Source organism: Cervus elaphus, chromosome 33 (assembly GCF_910594005.1).
Source record: "Cervus elaphus chromosome 33, mCerEla1.1, whole genome shotgun sequence".
Taxonomy (NCBI): domain Eukaryota; kingdom Metazoa; phylum Chordata; class Mammalia; order Artiodactyla; family Cervidae; genus Cervus; species Cervus elaphus.
Window position 1 is genome coordinate 76,166,209 of NC_057847.1, and position 27,733 is coordinate 76,193,941.

A 27,733-nucleotide genomic window follows, 5' to 3' on the forward strand; every position below is an offset into this window, starting at 1 on the left:
AACTCTGGGAGTTGGTGACGGACAGGGAGGCCTGGTGTGCTGCAGTCCATGGGATAGCAGAGAGATGGACACAACTGAGCAACCGAACTGAGCTGAACTGAAGGAAATGAGATATTTTGTGAATTTCACCAAAGTTACCAAAGTGTTTAATTTTCTTCTCAGTTACAGTACGTTATTAAGTGATGCTGTCATCTTTCTGGTTTCCCTTGAGCACATTTGCTCTGGGCTTTCTTTATTCTGTTTATTAGCAGACAAATATTGTTATGTGGGTATTCAAATGCTTCAGTGATGGTGAGCTGAACTAATTAAAATCCCCCATATGAAAGGTTTGAGCAAGATAAGAATGTATACATACTTTATTCATACACACCCTCTCTCCTGAATTTAATTGAATTTCATTCAGTTCCATAAATCTACAATTCCACACTGATGATTCATAAACTCATGTTGGATCTAGCTCTTACTTTAATCCAATGAAAAATTGTTTGAGAGTCAAGAAATGGATTTTGAAATCCATTAATCAGGTTTTCTGATGAAAAATTGGAAATACTGTTTTACCATAGAATTCCAAGAACTCAGCAAGGACATTCCTAAGGAACCAACTGAAGTTTCTCAGTACTGATATAGGTGATGCTTCCTGGAGTTATAGAGGTGGAATGATTATTTCCTAAACCAGGAAATAACATCACACAACAGAAAGAAGATTGTGTTTTGGGAGGCAGGATCAAGTCTGTAATTTCAGTGATGCAATTTTTCAAAGATGCATTTTTCTAGTAAATGTAGCTCCAAACTTGCAAATTTCAACCTCTACAAATCTGATCTTCACCAATCTCATTTTGACAAAAATCACTGACCTGGGAATTCTCTTGTGGCCCAGTGGTTAGAATGCCGTGCTTTCAGTGCCTGGCCTGGATTTGACTCCTGGTTGGGGAATTCCTGGAGAAGGAAATGGCAACCCCTCCAGTATTCTTGCCTGGAAAATCCCACAGACGGAGGAGCCTGGTAGGCTATAGTCCATGCGGTCGCAAAGAGCTGGACACGACTGAACAACTTCACTTGGGGAATGAAGACTCCAGCAAGCTGCACAGAAAGAAAGAAGAAAAAAAAAAAAAGCCACTGACCTACAAATTTTTGCTTTTACTCTAAAATCTTCCTTAGATAAATTGCTTCCCACTTTGTTTTTCCCATGACATATTTTTAAGACAGGTCTTATCATGCCCATTTCTTTGGCCTATGTTGAAAACAAATCCTCTTGGAGGGTGAGGTCATTTAGATTCTGAAATCTGCTATTAATTCTTCAGGAAAAAAGTCATTATCCAACAGAAACAAATTGCCATACAAAGGTCAAGATTTAGAAAATTTTCATTGGTCACTCTCTGAAGTCTTATGTCCCCAAGTTAGTACAGATATAATTGATAAAGACAATAACTTTAATCTTGCCATAACTGTGAAGTTGTGCTCATAGAGTAAGAGACATTAAATGGTCCCAAACAGGCCCTGTTGGAAGTTAAAACTGTCACATCTCATGACACCAAATTATCAATGGCAATAACATTAAATGAGTGTTTCAGGCACTAAGTATTGCATTTCATTTACCTCACCTCTGATTTTCACAACCACATGGTGCCATATCATTTTACAGATAAAGGGAATTTAAATGAGTTGCCCTCCATGTCATGAAAGGAAAGTGAAAGTTGCTCAGTCGTTTCTGACTCTTTGCAACACCATGGGCTATACAGTCCATGGAATTCTCCAGGCCAGAATACTGGAGTGGGTAGCCATCCTCTTCTCCAGCGGATCTTCCCAATCCTGGGATCAAGGCCAGGTTTCCTGCATTGCAGGCAGATTCTTTATCAGCTGAACTACCAGGGAATCCCCGTGTTACATGCCTAACATAAGATTAAAAATTAGTATCTACCCAATACTCTGAACATCAGATCTCAGATCCATAAGCTGTTATTCCCTTGAGTAATTTCTAAACTGAAAACTTATGTTAAATAAAGGAGTAACATATTATCTCTGTAACTACTAATGCATCTATGAGAAATTATCTGAATGGTATTTGGGGCCAAAGAACTATGAAATAGGAATCCAGGAGTCACTCCCTTCCTTAAAAATAATTTAAAATCCCTATAATAAATTTTTCTTCTACAATAAATGAGACATCCTTGACACTTTTTCTACGTTTTTGACTCTCAGCAAACCCGCTTTCCTTTTGGAGGCCACTAGTAACTCTCCTGTCTACTTCCTGCCAGTCTCTTCCATCACATGTTACTTTACCTAGGTGTGTTTTTCTGGCCTCAAGACAAAGCAAAGTCGCTTTCCAGGTGTGATTTCCCTTTGGCTTGGGTTTGTTCTTCCTAGTATCTGATGCAACAGTAGGCAGTTGTCAGAAAAAAGAAAAATAAATAAAGGGGCAAAAATTTTAAATCATGAGTATTCATGAGTCTCCACTGTCTGCTCACTTTCTGGACCTGGACGTATTCTCATGTTGATCCAGGTGTTGGTGAGTCAGATAGCTTTGGGGCTAAGACCCTAGAAAGAGAGAAAAAAAGAGAATAATTGAAAATAATTGCCAAGTAAGTCAATGGGGAAAAATATTTTTTTTATCCTAAAATAAAATGTATATAGTTTGGGACTTCCCTGGCGATCCAGGGCTAAGACTTCACCTTCCAATGCAGGGAATGCAGGTTCGATCCCAGGTCAGGGCCCTCAGATTCCACATGCCTCCTGGCAAAACAAAATAAAACAAAACACAAAACAGAAACAATATTGTAACAAGCTCAATAAAGTATTTAAAAAATGTTCCACCTCAAAAAAATGCATACAGGAGTTCTTTACACTTCTTTGAAGTTTTCATTAACTTTGGAAATATGCCACAATAAATACTAAATGCAAACATGCATGAAAATCTGCAGTCAATACTGAGAAACAGGATTTTATGAAAAGGTAATCAGAATCTTCAAAGACTGGAAGAATAGGAACCATAAAATGATACTTTAAAATTTTAGGGTCAGTGAAAAAAATAATAATGTGAAGTTCTGAACCCAACTCATTGAACAGAGTTGAGTTAACATTAAACAACTCTAATAAGAAGCAATAAATCTACATATCTAGTTGATATTTTCTAAAACTTGCAAGATCATTTTGCTTTTTTGTTTTTTCCATTTATTTTTATTAGTTGGAGGCTAATTACTTTACAATATTGTAGTGGTTTTTGCCATACATTGACATGAATCAGGCATGGATTTACATGTGTTCCCCATCCCGATCTCCCCTCCCACCTCCCTTCCAGTCCCATCCCTCTGGGTCTTCCCAGTGCACCAGCCCTGAGCACTTGTCTCATGCATCCAACCTGGACTGGTGAGCGAGATCGTTTGGTTAATTGACTTATGTTTTGTTAATTGACTTATCCCATGGCATCTTGTATGGCAAAATATCTTGATAAAAAGTGTTCTGAAGTGATGAGTGAATCACATTGTATCATCTATGGTATAGTACTTCCGTACATTGTACTGTGTCCTAGGGTTGCACTTAGTAGACAGGGGTGAGTCAAGAGTCATTTAGCAAATAATTTAGGCTTTGCAGATCCTATATTTACATGGAAACTTCTCAACGCTGCAATTCTAATGCAAAGGCAGCCATAGATAATACATAAACAAATTAGCGTGGCTGCATTTATATATTTATGTATTTATTTCTTCTCTTTAAGTCTGAATTATAAACTAACAATATTATATCTGGTTACTAGTTTCAGGTGTACAGCACTGTAGTTCAGAAGTTTTTCAGATCACACTCCATTAAAAGTTATTGCAAGATAATGACTATAAGTGTTATATGTGCGTTCTTGTCACTTATCTGTTTTATATGTAGCAGTATTTGCATCCCTTATAGCCCTAATTTACAACTCCTCCCTTTCTTCTCCAATCAGTAGATGTTTTTATATCTGTGATTCTGTTTCATTTTGCATATACATTCATCTGCATTCTTTTTTTAGATTCCACATGTCAGTGGAATCATGATACAGTATGCGTATTTACCTACCCTAAATTATTTTTCTAAATTTTACAGTTTCAAAAAAACTTTAATTAACTTCAAAATTAGCTTCAAATTAACTTTAATTAGCTTCAAAAAAACTTCAAAAAAATTTTAAAAAACTCTAATTTTTCCTTTGAAAGCTCTAGTGGCATATATATTTTTAATAAAATAATTTATTCAATATGTAGGATTATAAAGTTTATTATTTTTGGTCATGCTTGATGTCTTAATAGATAATACTAGAGTTATAAGGAAACATTTTAAATAAGTCTCATACTTATTTTAAATAAGTTCCTATTTTGTTGCCTCCTGTTGCATCTGCTCTTCAGCTTCTTCCAAAGGAACAATTATTAAACAACCTACAGATTTTCTCACACCGCTGCTTCAAATATGGTGTTTTTTTTTCCTACTAGTTCCTACTAGTCAACACACCCCCTGCTGGTTCTAGTCTAACATTCATTCCACCTTATTAAAAATGCCAATAAAATGCAAATCATAGATGTTTTTCACTTGTGTTTTTTATGCTGATTTAAATGCAAAAATGATCAAAGGACATAAGTGCTATGGATTAGGTTATATAATGAAATAATCCTTTGAAATTAGCTCTTTCTCCTTGCAAATAATTTATTTCCTTAAAAAGACACCTCTGGTAAAGTTAAAGTTTTGTACAAGAGTTTCCATAGTAGTGATTATCACAGATTTTATGTCCAGATGTATGATGAGAGGAAACACTTTGCTTTTATGAGTTGCCGCTGAGGTATTTCACAATATGTTAACTCTGCTCACACCCAGAGTCTAGACATTTAAATGAAGACTTGATTTTAAATTCCCACTTTGCTTTTCCTGAGACACTTTTAAAATAACTACTTATAGTGAAGCCTTGGAAAAGGTAATGACGTCTGTCCCTGACCACCATATAAATACTGTTGCAGTAGGCGTATGATGACCCTTTTCTCTATCTTCTGCTCACTCCTGACCTGAGACTGAAGACTGCCCTTCCCCAGGCTGATAGGAGGGAGGACCATACGTATTAAATTCTGTGACTCTCTCTCCTTTGTGAGGATGTACTGAAATTGCACCTTCAATTAAAGCAATCCTATGACTTTTGCTTCCCCAAAGTGAATGCCTGGACACTGAGAGAGCTACTGCCAATCCCACTGTCTTATAAGGCAGGTTATTATGTTCACACTCTTAATTCATACGCCAACTCCAAACTCTCAACATACCAACGTGACTTACTTAAAGGGTGTGCTCCTAGAACTGAACAGATGTCACCGCCTTGTCATAAATTTTAACAAACTTGGTGATATCAGGTTGGCTTTTGAGACAGCTGTTCCCTGAGAGACAGAGAAAAGTGGGATAACAGTAACCCTAAAGATAATTGTTTATAGTAGAAATAAAATTGTTAATCATATTGGAGCTCAAATGAGCAGATTAAACAGAAACACACTCATACACACAGATTCACAAAGTTTAGTAGCTTTATTTCATTTCTGAGCATTTGTGGCACTGAGCAAGAGCATGATAAGCCAAGATTCTGGAATCAGAACCTCTGTGCTTCTATTTAATAGCTTTGTGCTTTGGGCAATGTTACTTAAATTTCATGAGTCTCAGTATCTTTATCTGCCAAATGTAATACCTCTCTTAGAATTTTGTTGGGAATTCTAAAACCGAAAACAAATTCAAGATGTCTGCTGTCTGTTGATATTTAATAAATGTTCTATTTTCTTCTAAAGAAATTAACTAGCAGAGGTTTAAGCAATACAGATGTTTATTATTCTAGAGTGGAAGTAACTCAATATTGTACTGAAAACCCAGGAACTGTTTCTCTGCTTTTTGCCAACCTAAGTCTTGGCCATCTCCTCAGATTTCCAGGTTGGTTACTGTACATACAAAGCTCATGCCTTCATGTATATTGGCCATGCTATGCAGAAAACTGCTGGAAAATAAGATTTTTATTCATACAACTCTCTCTCTTCCCAGAGAAGAAAATATTTCTTGCCTGTTCAGTCTTATTGGTCAGAAATGGGCCACAGGCAATATCCAGATAATCATTCTAAAAGGGAAATGCATTATAATTGCTAAGGTAGGCTTAATGAAATGATTCCTTCAATAGCTTGTTTTGCAATCAAAGAAGAAGTCTAAATGGCTGATGATCCAAAAGAAAAAAAAAAAACAACCCCATAATGTCTGCCATTTTGATGGATTTGGAAAAAAAAAAACAGATTCTTTTCTCTCCCATAAGTATTCATTATTTATGTTTATATATGTTATTTTACCACATAGAAATTCTGGGGAGTGTAAGAACCTAGAAGACAGCAACATATATAAATAAATCTCATATGTTTAACCAAAAGTAAATAATACAAATCTAGGCACATTATTGTTGCTCAATAAATTATTTGATTGGATTATTGTGATGTCTCTGGATAATGATTAAGCATATTTCCCATAGAATGGGTAACATTTTTAGGTAATGCCAGATGAATATATGACAGATATAGTGGATAAGGGCTTGATAAGTTGATTCCTTTGGGCTACAATATTAACACACATTATAACTTGTGCCGTATAACAGAAATATTTTCACATGTATCATTATATGCACTATGCAAAACTGCCTAAACTAGGAATTACCAAATTCACAATTTACAGGTGTGGAAGCTGAATCTCAAAGATACCAAATTATATACTCAAGGTCTCATACCTAAACTGTAAAGTCAAGGCTAATACTCAAGAGTTTCTGATTCTAAGCCCAAAAGTCTTCATTAAACTACCTCAAACAGGTTTCTTCTGAAACATGATATATATTAAAAAATGATTCCTAAGTAATTGTAGGCAGCACGTCCTTTAGAGAGAGTCAGAGATAAGTGGAGGAGACCATTTTTTCACATATGTTTCTGGATGTGTTATGGCTGGATTTGTGCAAATCAAATATAATTATATAGAAACTTGAGAGAGTGAATTTCTCCCCTAGAAAAATCTGAACATCTGAGAAATATATGGCTTAGGAGAATGAACTATCAAAATACTATTCTAAACTGCATCCCCAATGATTTTACATATAATTTACACATTGATTTCCAAGGATAAATGCCCTCAAAAGAGCCTTTGAATTCTGATGCAATGGAGGTTAAAGTGAGCGGGTGGGTAGCATTAAAAAAGTAGACAAACCTTTTCATATCTAACATTATCCATTCACCAAACATTTCTTGAAATTCTGCATGTATACTGAAGACTCAAAGTTGAATACTAATTGATAAATTACTGTTCTTGAGAAACTACTCAGAGTTAGGAAAATATGTGAACAAAAATATTTCACAGAAATTGATAAAGAGTTTGATAGAGTATTAACTGAATTTGGATTGAACGACAAGTGAAAATTAGCCAATTGGGAAGAAGTTCAGAAAAGGACTTCCCTAGTGGCTCAGACGGTAAAGCGTCTGCCTACAAAGTGGGAGACCTTGGTTCGATTCCTGAATCAGGAAGATCCTCTAGAGGAGGAAATGGCAACCCACTCCAGTACTCTTACCTGGAACATCCCATGGATGGAGTAGCCCGGTAAGCTACAGTCAGTGGGGTGGCAAAGAGTCGGACACGACTGAGAGACTTCACTTCACTTTACTTCAGAAAAGGAAGAAAGAGGAGTGTGTGAAGACAGTATGGCATGCTACCAGCTGATAAACTTGCACCTCAGGTAAAGGTATTTACAGCGTTGCTCTATTTGCAGGAGATACACTATAGATGGCTCATTTTGATATAAAGGATGAGCTTGCAGTGATAAGATTGAGTTTGGGGTAGAATTAGGAGACAGAAGGAGTGGGGGAGAGGCTCAAGTGAATTCTTCTCAACATTTGACTAAAGTCCATTTGCTTTAATAGAATAGTCCACTCTTCTGCGAAAGTGGAATTCTGCATTCATTACCCTAAGATTTGACTTTCTTGTTAAGGCAAATATACCTGACTTATTCTGGCTTGAATAACAATCTTCATGGCCCAGCGTGACTCAAATCCATTTACCCCCAAAAAGACAAGGAATCACTTCACAATGCCAACTATAAGTTTTCATTCCCAAAGGAAGCACTCTTTGTCAATTTAGGAACTTCTACAGTATTTATTATCTGACACTTAATCACATGCTAATTTGTATTGTTATCTCAATATTTAATGTGTTGACATCATATTTTCCCCAATCATTTTTAGCTCAATGAGAACAAGTTTGGTTTTTTTTTTCCCTCATTTTCTACATTACATAAATATAGCATATGTAATATTGGATACAAACTATAAAATGGGGAAAAAAGAGGAAAATTGAAACATTTAAAAGGAGAAGAAAGCATTAAAGGAAAAGTAATTTAACTTTCTGTTTCATCAATATTTTTTAAACTATATGGGTGGCAACAGAAGTTGCAACAAACTGTAATATATGAAGTTGAAATAATCCCAAAGTACTGATATCCAAAATGGGATAGCATACAATGACTGATGCTGACTCCTCTCCCATCCATATCAGGTACCCATATGTCATATGATTTTTTCCTCTGGTGGCTCAGCCGGTAAAGAATCTGCCTGCAATGCAGGAGACATGGGTTCGATCCCTAGGTTGGGAAGATTCCCCTGGAGCTCACTCCAGCATTCTTGCCTGAAGAGTTCCATGGACAGAAGGCTGGCGGGCTAGAGCCTATGCGGTAGCAGAGTCTGACATGACTGAGCAACTAAAACATTCACTTTGTATTTGTAAAGATAAAGGAAATATGAGCGGAGGTTTAAATTTTCAAGTGTTATATGGTCTGAGACCGTTAAGCCTGTATGATATTTAACATGTCAGTATCTATCTCCTCCTAGGATCACATCTATGAAATGGAAATGACAAAACATACCTTCCATATGTCTCACAGAAGGATTACAAAATCAGTGATTTACATAACTTGCTGAATATTCAGAAGCTAAGATTCCAGTTGACAAATGACTATTTCCCTTCTACTCTCTTAAGGGAAAAGTAGGAATACTCAAAGGGAAAATTAAAAGGACAGGAAAACTCAGTCCCATCCACTTTATTCCTTTTTAAAGATCTCAGATATGTTTGTCTTGAGATGTTCAGATTTATCATTTTAAAATGCAGACATTTGAGGATTTCAATTATTTGTTTTTCCCCATTAGCAATCAATCTGCTCTACCTCTGCAGAATTTTTAACCCTCTTCAAAACAAAGTGCTCTGCACGTATGACATTTTTCTTTATAAAGCTACAGGGGGGAAAGGGAGATTATTTAGCTTCTATTCCACCACTCAAAAGGTGGATTTATCAGACTAAAAGGTTTACAAAAGAATTTCAATAAGTAAATGTCAATCTGGCTGCACTTTTGATAGTGATTAATATTCTAGGGCTAATAAAAACTTGTTGGCAAAATGCCCCCAGAAGATGGCATTGTTTACACTATTGTCAGAGAAGAACAGCTGTTTATCCCTGCTACATCCAGAGCTGCCGTATTCTTACTGAAATGTTAACAAATCTTAGACAAACGTCTACTGTTTAAGGCTCAAATTTGCTCTGAGAACAGGTGTGTTTGAGAGAGAGAAAAAAAGCTACAACTGTAACTAGGATTTTAAATGAGGTGCAATTTATATACTATACATTAAGCCTGCATATGGACAATTAAATGAAGAGTTCCAATATTTACTAATAACTTGAAGATCATTCACAGTTCCAGAGCTTCATGTAAAAATTTTCCATGATTGCCTTTCAATGTATATTCCAGGCACATTTTACTGACACAGATAGATTTCAGTCACGCTGTCAGAAAATGGAGCAACATCTTCCATAACTTTTGAAATACTTAACTATTTTTGGAGAGGAATAGGAGGTAGGTGCAGGAGGTAGGAGAGGGGGAGAGGTGTAGTGGAGCGTTAAACTCGTGAGCAAAGACCTGTGTCCTCTGGTAGTATTTTCTCATTTATAGAAAGAGAGGTCTTGAAATGTTGGTAAAGATGTGAAGTTGGGTAAATCTCACTCATTGCTGGTGGGGAGGGGCATAAGAATTGTGAACATTTTATAAAACAATTAACAATACCTACTACAGTTGAAGATAAGCATTTCCTACATTCCAGAAACCCTACTCTTAAGCACATAATTGAGAAATACTAAGAGACCAGTACAAGATTGTATAGTTTATATTGAGAAAAATCTGAAAATAATCTATAGATTCATAAATAGATGTGTTAAGGAATAAATTGTGGCATATTCATAAAATGAAATATAATATAGCAGTTAAAATGAAATAATTATAACTATTTGTATTGAAATGTATAAATTAAATATATATGTGCATATATATATATATATATATACATATATTAAATGTTGAGTTGTTGAGTAAATTGCAAGGTACAAAATAGAAAAGTATGATACCATTTATGTATTGGCTAAAGACAATCTAAGCAATACTATATATTGTTCAGCAATGTAAATATGTTTTTTAAAATATAAAAACAATGAACAGGAAGGGAAGTGTTTACTTCTAAATATGGGATCAGGCAAGGATACAAAAAGGACTTAAAATATATTTTTACTATTTTATTTATTTTAAGGTCATATAAATATTAAAGAACATGCAAATCTGGACAATAGTTTCTAGACTATAGTATGCTTAAGCTAAGCACATAGATGTTTTTAAACCTGGAATCCTGGATTTCAATAGGAGAAGGCAAGTCCATGCTTCTAGACTTGGAAACCCAGCCCCCTCCTCACTCAGACCCCTGCCAACTGAGCAGCTTCTTGGATCTCTTCCACTTTGGTATTTTGTGATCTCCTGGTCATGGCCTTTCTCCCACAACTGCAGCCTGTCCTGGAGAAGTATTCTGGTTGTCCAAGAATCTAGAAACTAGCACAATTATTTTCAGGTAGAAGCTTAGAGACAAGAGGATCATTTACTTACAAGTGAGAGGACCTCGGAATTCTTCTCGCTCTATTAAAATAAGGGTGTCGCTAACCCAATTCTCATTCAACTATAGATTAATAATCCAATGACGTGAGTCCAGTTCTAACCAAAAGCATAAGGCTAACTTCAGGATTCATGCAGAAGCTGCTTGAGTCCCAGCTCAACCTGCTGTAGCTATGCAGCTGGAAGCTGAGGACCAAGGTTTGTCCGGAATCAACAGTAAAATAAGTCTGCGTATTTGTTACTGCTGAGGGAAATGGTGGGGGAGGGGGAGGAAAACGGAGACATCAACTTCCTCTGAAGTGACTCCATCCCTAATAAGCTCAAGTAGAAATCATTATGGCTCCTCATTTTGTTAAGGTTTGACAGTTTTCTGACAGCTTCCAATAAAAACAAAATAAGCTGATTTATGGTCAAGCAGGGGTGGCACAGAGTCGGACACGACTGAAGCGACTTAGCAGCAGCAGCAGCAGGAGAAACCCCAGTTGTAAACTAGACGTCAAAGATAAAACCAGGGTTTCTAATGGGGGGTCTTTAGGAAGAAACCAAAACTATTTCCCCATCCTTTTAAATTTAAATCCAATCCAGAGAAGCTTTCAGATCTAGAATCCTATGAGTCCACCAGGACCCCCACCCTGACTCTCATCTCCCACGCCCGATCTGTCTTCCCCTCTCTCTCAGATGCCAGGAACCTCCTGGGCTCCAAAACCCAAATCACCAAACACCTTGCGGTACTTGCCCAAAGCTACGTGCCAACAGCGAGGAGGGAGACGCAGACCTGGTCCGCCGTGAAAGGATGAGCCACGGGAGATGGGAGCTGGGTGCGGGGTTGGGACCACGTTAAACCGCTAGATCAGAAATCCCAATATTACCAATGCCAGTCAGCCTTCCATTCTAGAGAACACACCCGGGGCAAATTCAATCGCGTAATTCAATAATTCAAGTCTTCCCTCGCCTCTTAAAAAAAAAAAGAAAGAAAGAAAAGCATCTCGTTGTCAAGCTTTCCAAAGGAAATTCCCTCTTGCTAATGCGTTCTGTCTTCCAACTCCTGTTAGTATCCCTTTAGCATCGTTCTTCGAAAACCTGGTTTAAATATCAATGCTTTCAAGCATCCCCCACACTGGGGGGCAGGGAAGGAGGGGAACCAGAGAGACTGAGGCAGAGATGGAGATGCGCGGTCCCTCCCCGGTCCCCTCCAGGTAGCCTGCGCGCACCGAGGCGGCGGGCGGTCGGGGTGGAACGCGCCGGAGCGGGGCGAAGACCCGCCCAGGCTGCTCTTATAGGAGAGAGCCGGGCGGGCCTGGCCGGGGGCGGCGCCGCGCGCCCCACTCGCCTATAAGGAGCTGTCCGCCGCCCGGGTGCTGATTCCAGCTCTAGTGGCTCGCGAGGGGCGTTCGGCTGTCCAGCGAGCTCGGCGCCTGCTGTGGCTTTGGGCCGGGTTTGCACCTTTAAGGAGGGGGGACGAGGAGGAAGAGGCGAGCGAGGAAGGGAAGTGCAAGCCAGCGGCAGTTGCGGGGACAGTAGCTCCGTCGGCACCTCCAGAGAAGCCCCCGCCACGGTTTCAGTAGAGCGTTTGGACAAGGGATGGAGTGAAGCCGCGAGCGCCTCTCCACGGGGGGGGTGGGTGGGGGTCAGACTGTGCAGAGAAGAGAGAGAGAAAGAGAGAGAAGAAGCCTCGGCTGGCGCCTGCGAATTTGGAATTCGATTGGGAGGGACCTCTTACTCGGGGGAAATGGATTCTGGACCACGGCTGACCAGCGTTTTCACTTTGTTCTTCTCCGGCTTGTGGCATTTAGGATTAGCAGCGGCAAATTGTGAGTACCAGGAGCTTGGGGCGGGTAGGTGAGGTGGGAGACCCTGGCGTTTGGAAAGACACTCAACTGTCCAAGCGTGTTCAATTGTGTCTGCTCTGAGCAGAGGAAAGGGGGGAAATGCTGACTGGTGTGTTTCTATTGCTCTAACCATCCCAAAAGTTAGCAGAGCTCGAAGGAGCCAGCCCCTCTGGATTTTCTGCCCTTCTTCCCGAATCGGAAAGTTCGGGGGAGAAGGGAAGATTTTCTTCCCTCAGCCTCCCGCCAGCTCCGCGTTCTCTGCCTGCCTGGTCACAGCCAGAGCTTCTCCCCGGAAGGGTCCCCGATTCGGGCTCTAGGCAATAGGGGCTGATTTTCCAGACACAGAGATGCTCCCAGCCACCGCACTCGGTGACAGCGGCTCCTTTCTGAATGCGGCAGCCTCGCTCCGATTTGCAGTATGCCCTGTGCCTCCCCGATCCATGGCTTTCAGCTCTCCCCTAGGCAGAAGGTTCCAGTTGGGATACCTTGAAACCAATGGTCATCCGTTTAATAGGGTTGGGAGTTTGGGCCTAAAAGTCATGGGCCGATGTAGTCCAACCACAAGATCAATGGCTGCCCCTGTTATAGGAGGAAGAGCTTTGATGCACACTCCACCCCCAAAATCTTTGTGCCAAAGAACACATAATGAGTATGCACTAAGTGTACACTCTGCCTTCCAAGCTCTAACCTCGGCAAGTGCAGGGCATTTAATTTAATAGGCAGGAAAACTGGACACCTGGGGATCCACCACCTGCACTGTGTATTTAAAGAACCCAGTTAGTCAAACTTGAATAAATTGCTGGAGCCATCAGAGGTGCAAGCTCAATTGCTCAGCTGCAGAAAAGGGAAGTTTTTCCAGCTCTGGAAACTCCTAAATGAAGAAAGAATGCAATTAAGCCATCTGTGTTGTTTCCAAAGATGGTTTATCAAGTTTCCTCAAGGTTCTGGGTTTCCTGCCTTATCTACTAACTTCATCATGAACCTCAGTAATATCCAACCAAATTCAAACTGTTCTGATACTTTTTTCTTATTTTTGTGGTGTGAACCGTCACTGTTGGAGAAGAGTAGGAAGGCCACTTACTACTTACAAGTTTCTCTACCTCACTCTCCACCCTCTTAATCCAAAAGGTCCTTAAGAAAGAGATACTCAGTACCTCAAGGGAAAACAATTGGAAAATGTTTACTGCTAATGATCCAAAGCTGACCCTGTGCTCCTATCTGGGATTGGAAGTTTGGGGGATCTGAAATTGATAGTTAGTGGAAATGGATTATAAAGATTTTTGTTAAAGTCTGTATTTTAAAGGTATGCTGAAGAGGTCAGCCTCTTTAAAGGGGAGGAACCAGAAGGCTTTAGTTCAGAAATTATTTCAGAGAATAGATAAGGACAGGATGGAATCTAACATTTCTCTCCTCTTTCTCCTCCTCTTCTCCCCACATCCTCCTGCTCCTCCCCCTCTTTTTTTTTTTTTTCTTTTGTAAGTAAAATTGTTCCCATGGTACTGTAGAAAAACATCTAAGTGGTTCAGTAAGAGGAAGTTAGGCATGGTGCTGAGTTCGCTGTCTAACTCCTAGAACACTAGAGGTCAGTATTGTCCTAATGATGCGAAGCTGTGGCAGTGAAATAGCTGTGCTTTTCCTCTAGCACACCTATCTGAAAACAGTTAATATTTTGAAGATCTATGAAGGAAAAATGAGGAATAAGTGTGAAATAAATAGAACGTACTCTATAGGAATATGGTTTGGGCTTCCTTACGTAGCATCTTAAGAGCAAGGAAAAAAAGAAAAAAAACATAGGATGAGTTTTTCTGTAAATTAACTGAATTATAGTTAATGTTACAATAGTGTTCATAAAATGGTATGAGCTTAAGGCTCATGCTTATCATTACTGATGCAGCAATAAAGCTAATTCTAGGCATTTAAAATAAAACCTTGTGATAATGAGCTTTAGTATTTCATCACTGACAGTGTAATTTCCCTATTTCCAATCAGCATTTCAGTTGAATGCATGCTGCTTGCTAAATATTTGGGGGTCGATGTTCTTAAACAATAATGTTAAATGCTTTTATTTTGTCAAACAAAATGTATTAATTCAGTGAACAATAGAATAGCACCAGAAAATTACTTTGAATTCAGTCCTGGTGGTCTTCCAAACCTGTGATGCAGAACCTCTAAGAAAAAAAAAAAAAACAACAACATTCCACAATTCTTCCAGACTTCTGTTGTGCACATACTTAATCCATTTATTATAGTGTTTTTGTTTACTTTTTAGCTACAATCCATTAACATTTATATGCATATATCGGCAAAGAGAAATCTTTAAAATTGTCAATTTTTGTAAGTTTATAGATAATTTGGAGGATTTCCCCCCAGGATTGTTATTTCTATATTTTGAAATAATACTTCAAGTCATTTGTGACAGTACTCTTGGAAATGGATTATTTACCCAAGATGCTCCATGGAATACTTGTGAACTTTGTTCAACTAAAAACAACTTTTAATTGTTTCTAATCTTCCGGCAACAATTTATTATTGCTAGTGCTGTGTATGTGTGTTTAATTTTCTCATAATCTGACCAAAACTTGGGCATTTAGCTGCAAGGGGAAAATGAATTCTTGCTCAATTATAGATCTCATAAGTTTCTAATTAAACAAAATTAAAATAAAGTCAGGTTAGAAGGCCAGCTACAGTATAGATAATATGAATCTGTGAGAGAACGTAATTACCAACCAGTAATAAAAACTCTGGAAATTCCCCCATTTCAGATTTTCAGGATATTAAACAGCTACCGTACTTCCTTTGGGTTTACCCTGAGGGAATTAGTTAATTTCAAATATAGATATGATAGGCCAGTGTTTAATGAAAAAATCATTTTACATGTAATATCAGCTCTTTTGACATAAGAAGAAATGACATGACTTGATAGTTGGTTAGAGTGAAACTAGCCCTAGTTATGCCACAGCTAAGATGCCAAACACCCATCAGGTGATGCATCATTTCTGCTCTCACAGCTCAGGTATAAAATAGTAACTGAGATATGTATCTACTCCCAAATAGAACAGCAGCTCAAATTTTTACAGAGGAAATTCTTCAAACAGGTACATTAAAAGACATGCTTGCGTTCAGAAGACAAGAGGAATGCAGGGGACACTTATAGGGTCACTGTTCACTTTATTTTACAATAATTGGATGTTATGTGATTATAAAGAGCCTTAATTCTGACCAGTCACTTGGATGATCTCTAAGCATCTTTTCTCTTTGTTGCTACGTATTAGGTCCACACAAATAACAGCCAGGAGAGAAAAATCGAAAACTCTTTACTCCTTTCATCACAGGCAGAACTTTATTGAAAATATAGGAAAATGTCAATCATATTCCTAAAGATCTTCAAATAAAGAGATGCACTGTACCTTGAGTTTTCTGAAGCTTATGCACAAACCCAATCAATACATAGTATTATAAATAAACAAAGACTAGATTCCTTTTTGCAGGAAAGTGTTTGCCATTTACTTTTTTGTGGCATTTACATTGCAGTCATCAGAAGTGAAAGAAACATTATATTGCTCACTTGCAAGAGTCCTGAAGATGTTCCCATGGTTGAATGGGCTGGTCTTTGACTATCCATATGGATTATTTTCCCTTTCTCTCCACATAGTCCCTGTCTCCAAACCAGATTCATATTTCCACAACTGGAAAACAGAAAACCTGGACTAGCAATTATCATACAAGGGTATATACTTTAAAAAAAAAAAGTCAGTTTCTATAAGAATCACCTTAACTCACCCCCATGTCTTATTCTCATTCTAATGAATGACTGACAGTCTTCTAAATTGCAGTTTTCCTTTCCCAGCTTCTCTTGCCTTTCCTTTCCTTAATGGGACCTAGTTTTCCTTTATTAGATTGCTTTATTTTTCAGTGTGTGCCCATTTGTTACAAAACAAAATAATGTGATGGCATTAAAAATGTTCCTAAAACTTTTGTTTTAGTTGGTGAACAAAAAGCTCTTTATCTTGTATGCCAGAACTCTGCTGAAATGTGACCTATATATACAAGCCTAATTATCCTTGTCATGTAGGACAGTGGGGAGATGGTCTAGTTACCTGAAAGGTTAGAGTACTATCATTCATTCAGAAAGGCTTTGTTTTAAAGCTTCAGGTTCTCATTAGACACTTCTGGGATGATACTACTCAAAACTGTTAAGCAATTATACTTAGAACAACAACATGATAGAGTTTTAATTCCTACCAGCTGCTAGCTGCTATGGACTTAGTATCTCTCAGTCCATGTGCTGGGTTCATGCAATTTGGCAAGGAAGCACAGCTAGGTAGACTTTATTAAATCCAGTTTACAGATGAGTAAATTTAAGGTTAATAGACATTAATAATTTTCCCAAGATCATAAACTCAAGGAATGAAAAAAATCAGGATCTGGACCTGTATCTGTCTATCTTCAAAGATCAGACTCTTTACAAGATATGAAATTGGTCCCCATGCATTCTGATGGGGTCTCTGTGTGAGCATCTGAAGAAAGTTGCCTTGGTATCTCTGTAGTTAGTCTCTGCAGCTCTATTCATAACAAAGGTCATGGAGGCAGCTCTTTCCACCAGAACCAGCTCCTGAGCTTTACCGTCAAACAATTGGAATCTACATTTGATGCAAAATGCCAGACATTGCAATAGTCAAAGATTGGAAGCCTTATATCTGGATGAACACCAGATGTTCTGTTTTGCTTTTACAAGTTTCAGTTTAAAACTTGATGAGGAAAGGGTATAGCCTTGAAGATGTGATGAAGATGTGGTGTGTGTGCAAACACACGTACACACACAATACCATAAGAAGGTACCTCTGTTGGTATCATGTCTTGTAAGTCAATAGATGTCAGACAAAACTATTAATTAAATAGCAGGTATAAGCTTCCTTTCTCAGCATTGGGCTGGTCCTGAACAGGCTCTGCCTAATACTCTAAATTTTGTGCCATCCTCCCATATTGTCTAATTTCCAGTTTCTGGAATCCCGCATCCCACAGACAAACGATGCTTTCTCACGTTTCCTTGTGTTCATTGGCGTATGCCTGTCTACTCGGTTCAGAACGTCCTTTCACATTTTTTATCTTCTGTCACTGTCTCCATCCCCCCCTGGAAAACATACACACTTTCCCCCGGCTAGGTCACATGTCCCTGTATCACTGCTGTATTCCCACAGCACTCCCAGTCCTTGTCTCCCCAACTAAACGTGCATCTCCCTGGTTATCATATTTTATCTGAATATCTATAGTCAGTGCCTGAAATATACGGATGAGAGAAGAAATGAATGGGTTCCAACTAAAATTTTTCATTTCTAAACCAAGATCTTTCTGTGGTCCCACTACTAGAGTCTTTTGAAATGTATTTTTTTTTTTCAAATAAAAAGTATTACTTATTCTAGTTTTGGAGATGTTAAGAAGATGCTAGAATATGCAGTTTTTAAGTGAAAGAGCAGAAGTTTAGGTCATTTGGTTGGATTTGGAGCTGAAGAATGGGCTTCTACATTTACACAGGGCTGCACATTTCCACGAGTTCATTGCTGATATGACCTTATTTCTGTGCCAAATGGCTCTTTGTTCCTAAAAGAGAACATCTTCCCATTCTTTGACCTTAAAACCAAATTTGAGTTAATTTTATTAACTTGCTTTTGCAATTTTAATGAGAGTTTTCTATATACTCTGAAAATACACAGACACATAGTGATATAAAAATCCTTCATAACTCGGTGTTCAGTATAAAGAAGAAATGTTTAGATTCCATTTAATGGGGTTCTAGTCATAAACTACTGGAAAGATCTTATCTGCTTACAAACCTACAACACTGCCCTGCTAACATAACCCTGAGTGTCTGATGTCATCTTCTTATGCCGTGGTTGGGAGAAGATTTAAGTGTCACGAGTTTATGTGTGTTACTCATTTGAAAAATTTTGTTGAAAAAATGAATCCCAACAAAAAGTTCTCTTTCTTAAAGTCAAGTTTTCTTATGAAGCTGGAGGAATAAAGATGCATTAAAAGATAGAGGCCATGACCTCAAGGAACTTTAAACATGAGGAGCCAGCAAAATAAATCTTTAATCACATCAAAGTGATAAATGCTATAACAAAGGTAAGCACAGGTGAACATCTCAAACTGGCTGGGGCATCGATGCAGGCTCTCTGAGGGAAACAGAATGTAGAGTCAGACTTCCCAGCTGGGGAAAGGAAGGGAGGTATTAGAGGTTTTTTGTGTTGTAGTGATTACTTGCACGACATAGGCCTGCAGATAGAAGAAGAAGCTGGATAAGTAGGTAAACATGGGAGTCTCTGATTTTTACTGTGAAAACTATAGAGGGCACTCAAAATATTTTGAACATGTAATTAAGTAATACATAATCAGATTTTTGTGTTTAAAAAATCACCATATGAAGGAAAAATTAAAATGAGCGAAGGCTAGTCAAGAAAACGAGTGAAGAACTTATTACAGTAACACAGGTGATAATTAATAAGGGCCTACGGAGGAAAGTTTTAGAACCTGGAAAGGTCGTAAAGAGTCAGAAAGAAAATCATGAGCCAGGTAAATTCAAAACCAAAGAATCTATGAGCTAGTAAACTCAGAGAAGGCACAGATTTGTGGTTAAAATGTATTTTATTGCTGCTTCCATTGTTTTTGACAAATGAGAACTAGAAAAGGTGCTCAGTTCTCTGAAATGAAGTTCTTCTCAGGGAATACCAAACAACCACGCTCTCAGTGCAGTATATTTCATATTTGCATGACACCACATAGCACATGCTGTCTGTATCCATCATCCTGATGCATCTTGCAGTCTGTAAATTATGCTGGTTTTTGTCAGCAGAGAGAGAACTAGTCATTAAGGAAGGAGCAATTAAACCTCAGCCCCCCACCTTCTCATCCCCCTCTGGCAGGGAGGTAAGCCAGGGATCATAACTACTACCAGTGGCTGCTCTGGGGAAGGAGAAACCAGGGAAGTTGGGTGTACCAGGTTGATTTGCCATCATTGGTAACTGATTTGCTGGCATAAATTCCACATCTCTACATTTCTAATTGCTTTTGTGCATGTTCTAGGGGGTTGATTAATGCCATCTGTTCCTTGAATCAGCTGAATTGATTGAGTTTTAAAGGATGACAACATGAATGTTGAAGATAGAAAGAAAGTGAAGGAAAATGCCAAAACATCCCTTGTGGTGTATATTATTTTTAGCTATCCACCTTTGGAAACAGATACATCCTTCTGAAGACAGTCCAAGGCTAACAGCAGTTTAAAGAGATTTGCCTACCAGACAGACGCTTGTAGGTGTCAGTCTAGGCCACTGTTCGCTGAATATACATGCTCAGTCCCCTCTCCTCCGCCATCCTCCCTCCCTTGCCCTTTTCCTTCCTGTCTTCCCCACTCCTCCTCTCTGTCATGTGGCCACGTATTTCGGGTAATACCATTGGCTTTTTCCTGATTATGTTAAGATGTGAAAAGAGGGGAGAAAGACATCTGTTGCATTCTGATGCTGCCTTGCTAAATATGTAGGCACAGACACCAAATGTGAAACCTCCCATCAAGACCTATTCTAAGAGCAGTCCCGACAGAGATCTACCACCCACTGCACTGGGGAAAGCCCACTGAATTCCGATACCCCCATCCGTCTGTCTGCAAACAACTCTTCTACTAAGTCCGTCGGCCCCTGAATCTGTAGACATGAAGGAAAGCCTTCTGATTCATAGAGGAGCCTTAAGACACAGAGCTTCTCTTTAAACCTGTACTGAACTCCACTTGACCAAGAGAAAGAGGAGAAACATTTCTAGAAGAGACAGAGTCTGGTGCCTGAAAGAGGGAGACGACGATCTGAGTTGGGGAAGGGAGAGGAGGAAGTGTTCAGAGTGTCCAAGACAAGCGTCACCTACTTCCTGATGTTGCCCAGGCTGACCCTCTGTATTGCAAGGGTAAAGTGCTGCAGGCGGGCAATCGGGAGGTGATAAAGGACAGTAGAAAGGGCACAGGCCCCACAATTCTGGGTCGATGTGACTCTCACTCAGGATTTCCTATGGATACTAACATGAGCCTTGTAGAGTCAGGGTCAGTATAACATGAGTTACTCTGTATAAGACACACTTGACTTGTTATGTGTGTAATTATGACTTATTATAGTTACTAATGAGTCCCAACATGGATTCTCTCAAAATCAGTTGCAATAGTAATTGGGCAAAGACAAGAACATTTCCATTCCCAAGCAAAGATGGAAGGGCTCACTCTCCCTTCATCAGAGAGCTGAGCAACCGCCAAGGCAACGGGACACTCGCTCTTATTTCTCTCAGATGTCAGAGGGACTGTGGGTAGAACTGGTCTCCACCTGACAGAGACCCAGGGCTGTCTGGGTTCCTCATGCTTCCTTGCTAAATATGTAGGCAGAGTCACCAAACATGAAACCTCCCATCAGGGACTTTTCTGAGGGCAGTCCTGACAGAGATCTACTACCCACTGCACTTGGGGAAGCCCATTTGGGTTCTTTCAAGGCGCGATCAGGTGTGATCCCTGCTTCTGGGTTTTGGCCAGTGAAATGCTTGCTACAAACCTCATTAAGGAAGTGGAGAAAAGAGCTGCCTCTAGAAAAGAAAAGAGCACATCCCCTCCAGAAAACCCTGGCAGAAGATGTCAGTATTAGGGGAGAGGCATCCTTGAACAGACCTTGAGAAAAAATCAGTGAGCGTGAGCAGTATAGGTAGTGTTCCTAGTAGCCTAAGCTCTCCATTTGCAGGAGACTTGAGCAGATGGAAGTTAAATCTGCAGGTCAGGAGAGCTGTGCTTTCCTTCTGGCTACTGCTGAAGCCTCCTTTTGGTGAATCCTTAGTTCAAGTGTTCTTCTGTTCTTGTAAATGTTGGGTTAAAATTGGGTGCTGCTACCACACCTGATGGATTATAAATGCTAATCCATCTTCAAGTGCACCATTCATTCATTCATTCAAAAGTACTTATGAAATGCCTCCTGTGAATTTATTTCTCTGCATAGTCATGAAAGCCTATTGCCTATTGAAAACCAGATGATGGAGGGAGAATTGGATTGGTGTCCATATAACCCAAAATAGCAACAATGAAAAATAACAGTAACTTCAAATCAAAGCCATGGCAGCGGGGTCCTCAACTCCAGTCTTGCTCAGTATATTAAGCACCTCTTTTCTCTTCCTGAGTCTTTTCTCTCTGCTTCCTCATCTTCAGCGTTTCTTCCCCTTCACTCTTAATTTGCCACCTTTCCAATGCCCTTCCTTTTCTTCCTTCCACCGCCTCCCTCCCTTCCCCATGTTCTTCTACTCCTATCCCTTCCTGTCTTCTCTACCCCTCTCTCCCCTTTCAATCTCCCTTCTTTCACTCTGCCTGTTTCATTTGATGTTTAATAAATGATTTTTTAGTTGTCTTACAGCCAAGGCTAATGCTCTTTAAACTTTGCCATTGAAGTGCTGCTTGCCAGAAAGCAAAAAAAAAAAAGAGTGCAGAGAACCCAGGGGAGTCTGAGAGCTTAGGTTTGTGTGGTTGCTGAAGCATGTAATTTCTTGACTTTTTTCTTAAACACTCAGACAAATCTGCATTCCATTCCATATTGCATCCATGTGTAAATTGCAGGAAAAAAGTTTCCCACAATCTCTGGTTAAAAATTGATGAACAAAATTGATTTACTTAACCCATGACCAAGGGCCACATACACCCAGGGGCGCAAGTCTGAGCTTTCTGGCTCTTTATCCCCATTTATACCTCCTAGGATTCCTGTATGAAGAAGCACACCTTCCCTGCCTCACCTCTCGTTTTGGAACAGGTAGCTTCCTTTCTCATTAAATGTGATTGGTCTGTGAGCTGCAAGTTATAATTAATCAATAATGAGAGGTGAGAAGAGCTTATCGATTCACATGAGGAAAGGAAACCCACAAGCCTGCTTGATGCACAGAAATGGAACTCTCGGGAGGTGGCTGGGGGTCAGAAGTCTGCTCAGCTTCACTCAGTCTGCGCCCATGGCGGTCACCTGGCAACGTGCTCCACGTCCACGGAGCTTACTTCTGGGTAAACCAGCTCTTCCAGGTTACAGGAGTGGGGTCAATGAGGGCAGGTTTTTTGTTTGTTTGTTTGTTTGTTTGTTTAAGAAAATTGGAAGCATGCTGAGCTTACCAGGATATTAAAGGAGAGATTAATGCTTTTCCTTCTACAATAGTCAGGAACTATTCAACACCGTCACAAGAAATGAAACCACCAGATTTCACTCACCAGATCAGAAGGTGTGAACATTAGAGATGAGAGATAAAGTTAAATGATATGCTTCTTCCCGGGCAGAGTTTCCAAAGATACAGTTCATCCTAGTGGTGGTACCTGATGGGCTCATTCTAGTCCTCCCCACAATAGTTATCATCCTCCCCATCCTAGGACAAACAAGAGCCAGCTTGGACAGTCAGGTGATTTACCCATGATCAAATAACTTGCATGTGGCTACATTAAGATGATAACCTATATTTCCCTGACACCAGAGTCCATATCTTTTTTACACACTACCCACTGCTTTCTTGAACTCAAAGCTAAGGCTGAGCTACTCTTGAACTTGAGATGGTCACCCTTGCAGACCTAGTCTTTCTCTGTGATCCAGGGTCAGAAAAACCTTAGTCTAGACCTACAGATTTCTCCCCCTTGCGTAGGTCATCTTATTCTAATTTTGCTGGCAGCACTTCCCCCATAGCTAGAAGTCTTTGTGGCACATAGTTTCCTGTTTCTGAAAGTTGACTGTCTTATTCACTAAAGCTTAAACCACTAAATAGTGGTCTTGAGGAGCCTGAGATGAGCCCAGTTTGAGTGCATCTGTTCCTGTCTCATACTCCCTAGAGACCTTCCTCACTAATTTCAGTGTTCTCAGCACTCCATCAAACTGTAGCCCTCCTAGATTTTATCAGATGGATATTCTGCTTTTACTTTTTTTTTTCATTTATTTTTATTAGTTGGAGGCTAATTACTTTACAATATTGCAGTGGTTTTTGTCACACATTGACATGAATCAGCCTTGGATTTACATGTATTCCCCATCCCGATCCCCCCTCCCACCTCCCTCTCTACCCAATCCCTCTGGGTCTTCCCAGTGCACCAGGCTCGAACACTTGTCTCATGCATCCAACCTGGGCTGGTGATCTGTTTCACCATAGATAATATACATGTTTCAATGCTGTTCTCTCGAAACATCCCAGCCTCGCCTTCTCCCACAGAGTCCAAAAGTCTGTTCTGTTTTTATTTTTGATTTTTTAAAGCTGGTGCTAATAAGATAACCCCTATTTGTGACATTTAGATCACAGATTCTAATAACGCAAGGATTGGACTACATTGAGATCCATTCTCAGTCTTTGAGGTAAGCTGCAGGGTTCACCCTATATCCAGCCCCCAACCTCCTTTCCCCCAGTGGGGATGGATGGGAGGGAGGGTTTTGAACAAGCACATGCTGAGTGACATTATTCTTCACCGCAGATGCGGTCTCATGGTGAGCACTGGCTCTGTGGGCCTCAGAGAGTCTGTATGGCAGAGAGCCACCCGTTGGGTCCAGGTCCCTTCATCACCGTCACAAGGACAGCCAGGTCGGGGGAGTCTGTGCTTTATTCTCCGGCTCCCCTGCGTGTGTCCCTTCAGCCTGAGCTGTTATTTAGCTCAGTTGTGAGATCTCTGTCTCCTCTGTTCTGTTTTTCAGCTGTTTTCTTGTCTCAGCAGAACTTCTTGCTTAGGTTTAAAGGGGCTCAGCCATTTGTTCCACGGTCAGCATCCTCACAGATTTGCTTCTCTTCCTCCAACCACAGAGCCATCAGGAGGGACATGGAGTATCCCGAAGTCATTCACACTGAGGCAGTGCATCAGAGCTGTGTTCTAGCTCTCCAAAAGAAGGAGTGCTCCAGGGAACAAGACCTTAAATATTTAAGCTTATTTTAGGAGGAGAACACTATGGTTTCCAAGATTAAATCTTATGTAGAATTTTTATGTAAAATAAATTGCACAGATGGCAGCTTTGTGGGATATGGGGAGAGGAGATGCAGAATCCTATCCTCAACCTGCTCTCCTCTCCTGATCCTTCAGGCAAGAAGCGCACAAAGCCTCCTGCCTTACCAGTAATTGTAGGGATCTCCAAGTTTATTCACGGAAAAGTGATGAGGCGTATGAAGGTTTTAAGGAAAAGTGGGGGTAGTGGCCTCAGCGGGGGCCAACACTCGGCCGCTGTGCAGCCGCAGGCCACCTGGGCGTTTGCCACCGCAGACGCGCTTTCAGTTTTCTTGCAGGAAGAGGCCGTGGAGTAGGAAACGGCAGCCCACTGCAGCACTGTTGCCTGGAGAATTCCTCAGAGGAGCCTGGTGGGCTATTGTCCATGGGCCGCAGAGAGTCAGACACGACTGGGCACACACAGATAAACACATGCATACATTCTTCCATATATTATTTTCCATTCTGGTTTGTCACCATCCATTCTGGATATTGACTATCGTTCCCTGTGCTATGCGGTGGGACCTTGTTTATTCATTCTCGACAAAATCGTTTGTATCTGCTAACCCCAAACTCTCAAGCCATCCCTCTGCCACCCACCGCCCCCTGGCACGCACAAGATGGTCCTCTGTGTCTGTCAGAATGACCATCATTAAAAAGTCCACAAATATCACACGTAGAGACTGTAGAGAAGAGAGAGCGCTCCTACACTGCTGGTGGGAATGTAAGTTTTGACAGCCATTGTGGAAAGCAGTACTGAAAGTAGAATTGCCCTATACCATCCTGCAATCCTGGTCCTAGGCACAGATCCAGAGAAGACTAAAGTTAAAAAAGACACAGACACCCGCTTTGACCTTTTTAAAAAAAGGTGTTCATGTTAGCCACACAGTGAATAACTGCTTGATAAACTGAATTAAAGCAGAGAGAGGCTAGGGAGCCCGAGTACAGACAGCGTGCCTGCGTCAGGGGCAGCAGACGGGCAGACGCGGCGCGCGGTCCAGCGCTCTCTCCACGATCTTGCCCCTGTTTGACAGCCCTCGTGGGAGAAATGGACATTTGGCTCCAGAACCGAGGCCGTCTTAGTGAATGTGACTAGACATTTGGAAATACACACGTGAAACTCCATTGCGCCCCGTCTGGATTCAGGCTGAGTTTCTGGTTCTGGCGGAGTGTTGCAGTCACCACGGGCATACACATTTCCTTAGTGTACCAATCACTAGAAAACCACGTTGCCTTCGATCGACGCTGCGCTTACATATGAGTGAACTCCAAATGCTCCCGCTCTCCATTCTTTTATTTGTTTAAATTGAACCCATTGCTTTGTTTTTCTTCTTTATCTCTTTGGCCATGCTCCGTGGCTTGCAAGGTCTTATTCCCTGACCAGGGATTAGATCCAGGCCGTGGCTGTGATGCACTGGGTTCTAACCACTGGGCCACCGGGAACTCCCCACTCTGCCTTCTCAATAGATTTCAATATAATAAGTAATTTATGATGCTATACGTACATGCATATATATGTGTACACACAACTATATGTATAATAAATTTGAGATATTATTAGTTTTCTTTCATGGTTAATGTGCCAGGTACAATTTTACATGTGCATGCATGCTATGTGAACTGTTTATTCTGGAAAAAGTCAAAATTTACTATCCCCCAAGGTCAATATTGACTTGGGTGTCACCTCTATGAATATTTACCTCTCCAGATAATGAACTGAAATGGGCATTTGGATGGAAATTAATATCCATTTATTTTCTGAAATTGAATGTGTTTTGCCGTGAGAATGGATAAATGCTGTTGGGAGGCGTGCAGGCCTCCAGTGGCCCACTGTGGAGGCTCTCTTTAAGCCTGGTGCTGGGGAAGCATCCTTTGCATTCTGATTTACTTTGGTCGGGGGTTTTTAATAGTTCTTTCACATGATTCTTTACCTAATGGACAGAATGCAAAACTTCAAATATATTCAGCTTGGCATTTCAGTAACATAATCAGGAGATAATGATACTTGTGCATATGGGTAATAAGTATACATGGAATTAATGAGCACTTTAGTTTTGGGATTTATTTAGGATAAACTAGTTACCTGAGAAACACAAAACTCCTTCAACAATAATTTAATTCAATGAAAAATACAGGGAGAGAGATAAAATTGCAAAGTGTTTCCTTTGGTTTTGAGCTATTGACTTAATGGAGTAAAGGAATGACTTAATGCTTTCAAAAAAATTTTTGATGTGTCGTGTGTTTTGGAGATATGAAATGTATGCCTGTGTGTGTATGTGAATTTGTACAGTGCTTATGTCTTTCTTTACAAAAGTCAGTGCCTCACACATATTCAGGCATCTTTTAATATATCAAACTAATTTGAAATTCTTTCTTAAATTGTGAAGGTCTACAATAGAAATATTTCCTGTTGCTCCTCCCTCACTGCTTTATTAACTTCAGATATTGAGTGGCAATATATATATTTTTTGGCTTAAAAGAGCTGATAATACATGTAAATAAAAATATAATTATGACAAGTGGCTATGTTCTGTTATATATGCACAATTTATGTGTATGCTTTTCTATACCAATGTCCACACACATTGCATTCTTGGTTTTGTCGTTTATAAATAAGACAGAGTAGTTTAGATGCCATGTCAGCAAATCTTTTCTAGCTGTCAATGGTCAGATAAAAGACCTGGACTTAGGAAGAAAATATCATAATTAAGCATAGGCTGTGGCTTCATAGTTGAGAGAGTAAACCACTGTGGAAATTCATTAGTAAAGTTAATCTGACAAACATCCGAGCAAGTGAAACAGAATCCATTTGAGGGGAGAATGTATGACTCTAATGGTGCTTTCACCTTGCTGACATGTTGTCTGGGGTAAAGATGTCTATGTTTTCTGCATAAATATCTATTGTTGGACAATTCAGTTTGACTTATTGGATTCCTATAGCT

At 39.9% G+C, this 27,733-nt stretch overlaps 1 protein-coding gene across 1 annotated transcript in view; it reads left to right on the forward strand.

The window, feature by feature from the left end:
- Window positions 1-12,705: 12,705 nt before the first annotated feature.
- Window positions 12,706-27,733, forward strand: part of CNTNAP5 (contactin associated protein family member 5) — a 995,558-nt gene continuing 980,530 nt past the window's right edge. The window contains exon 1 of the mRNA XM_043894748.1: window positions 12,706-12,787. Coding sequence (XP_043750683.1) covers window positions 12,706-12,787 — 82 coding nt within the window. The remainder of the gene's footprint in view (window positions 12,788-27,733) is intronic.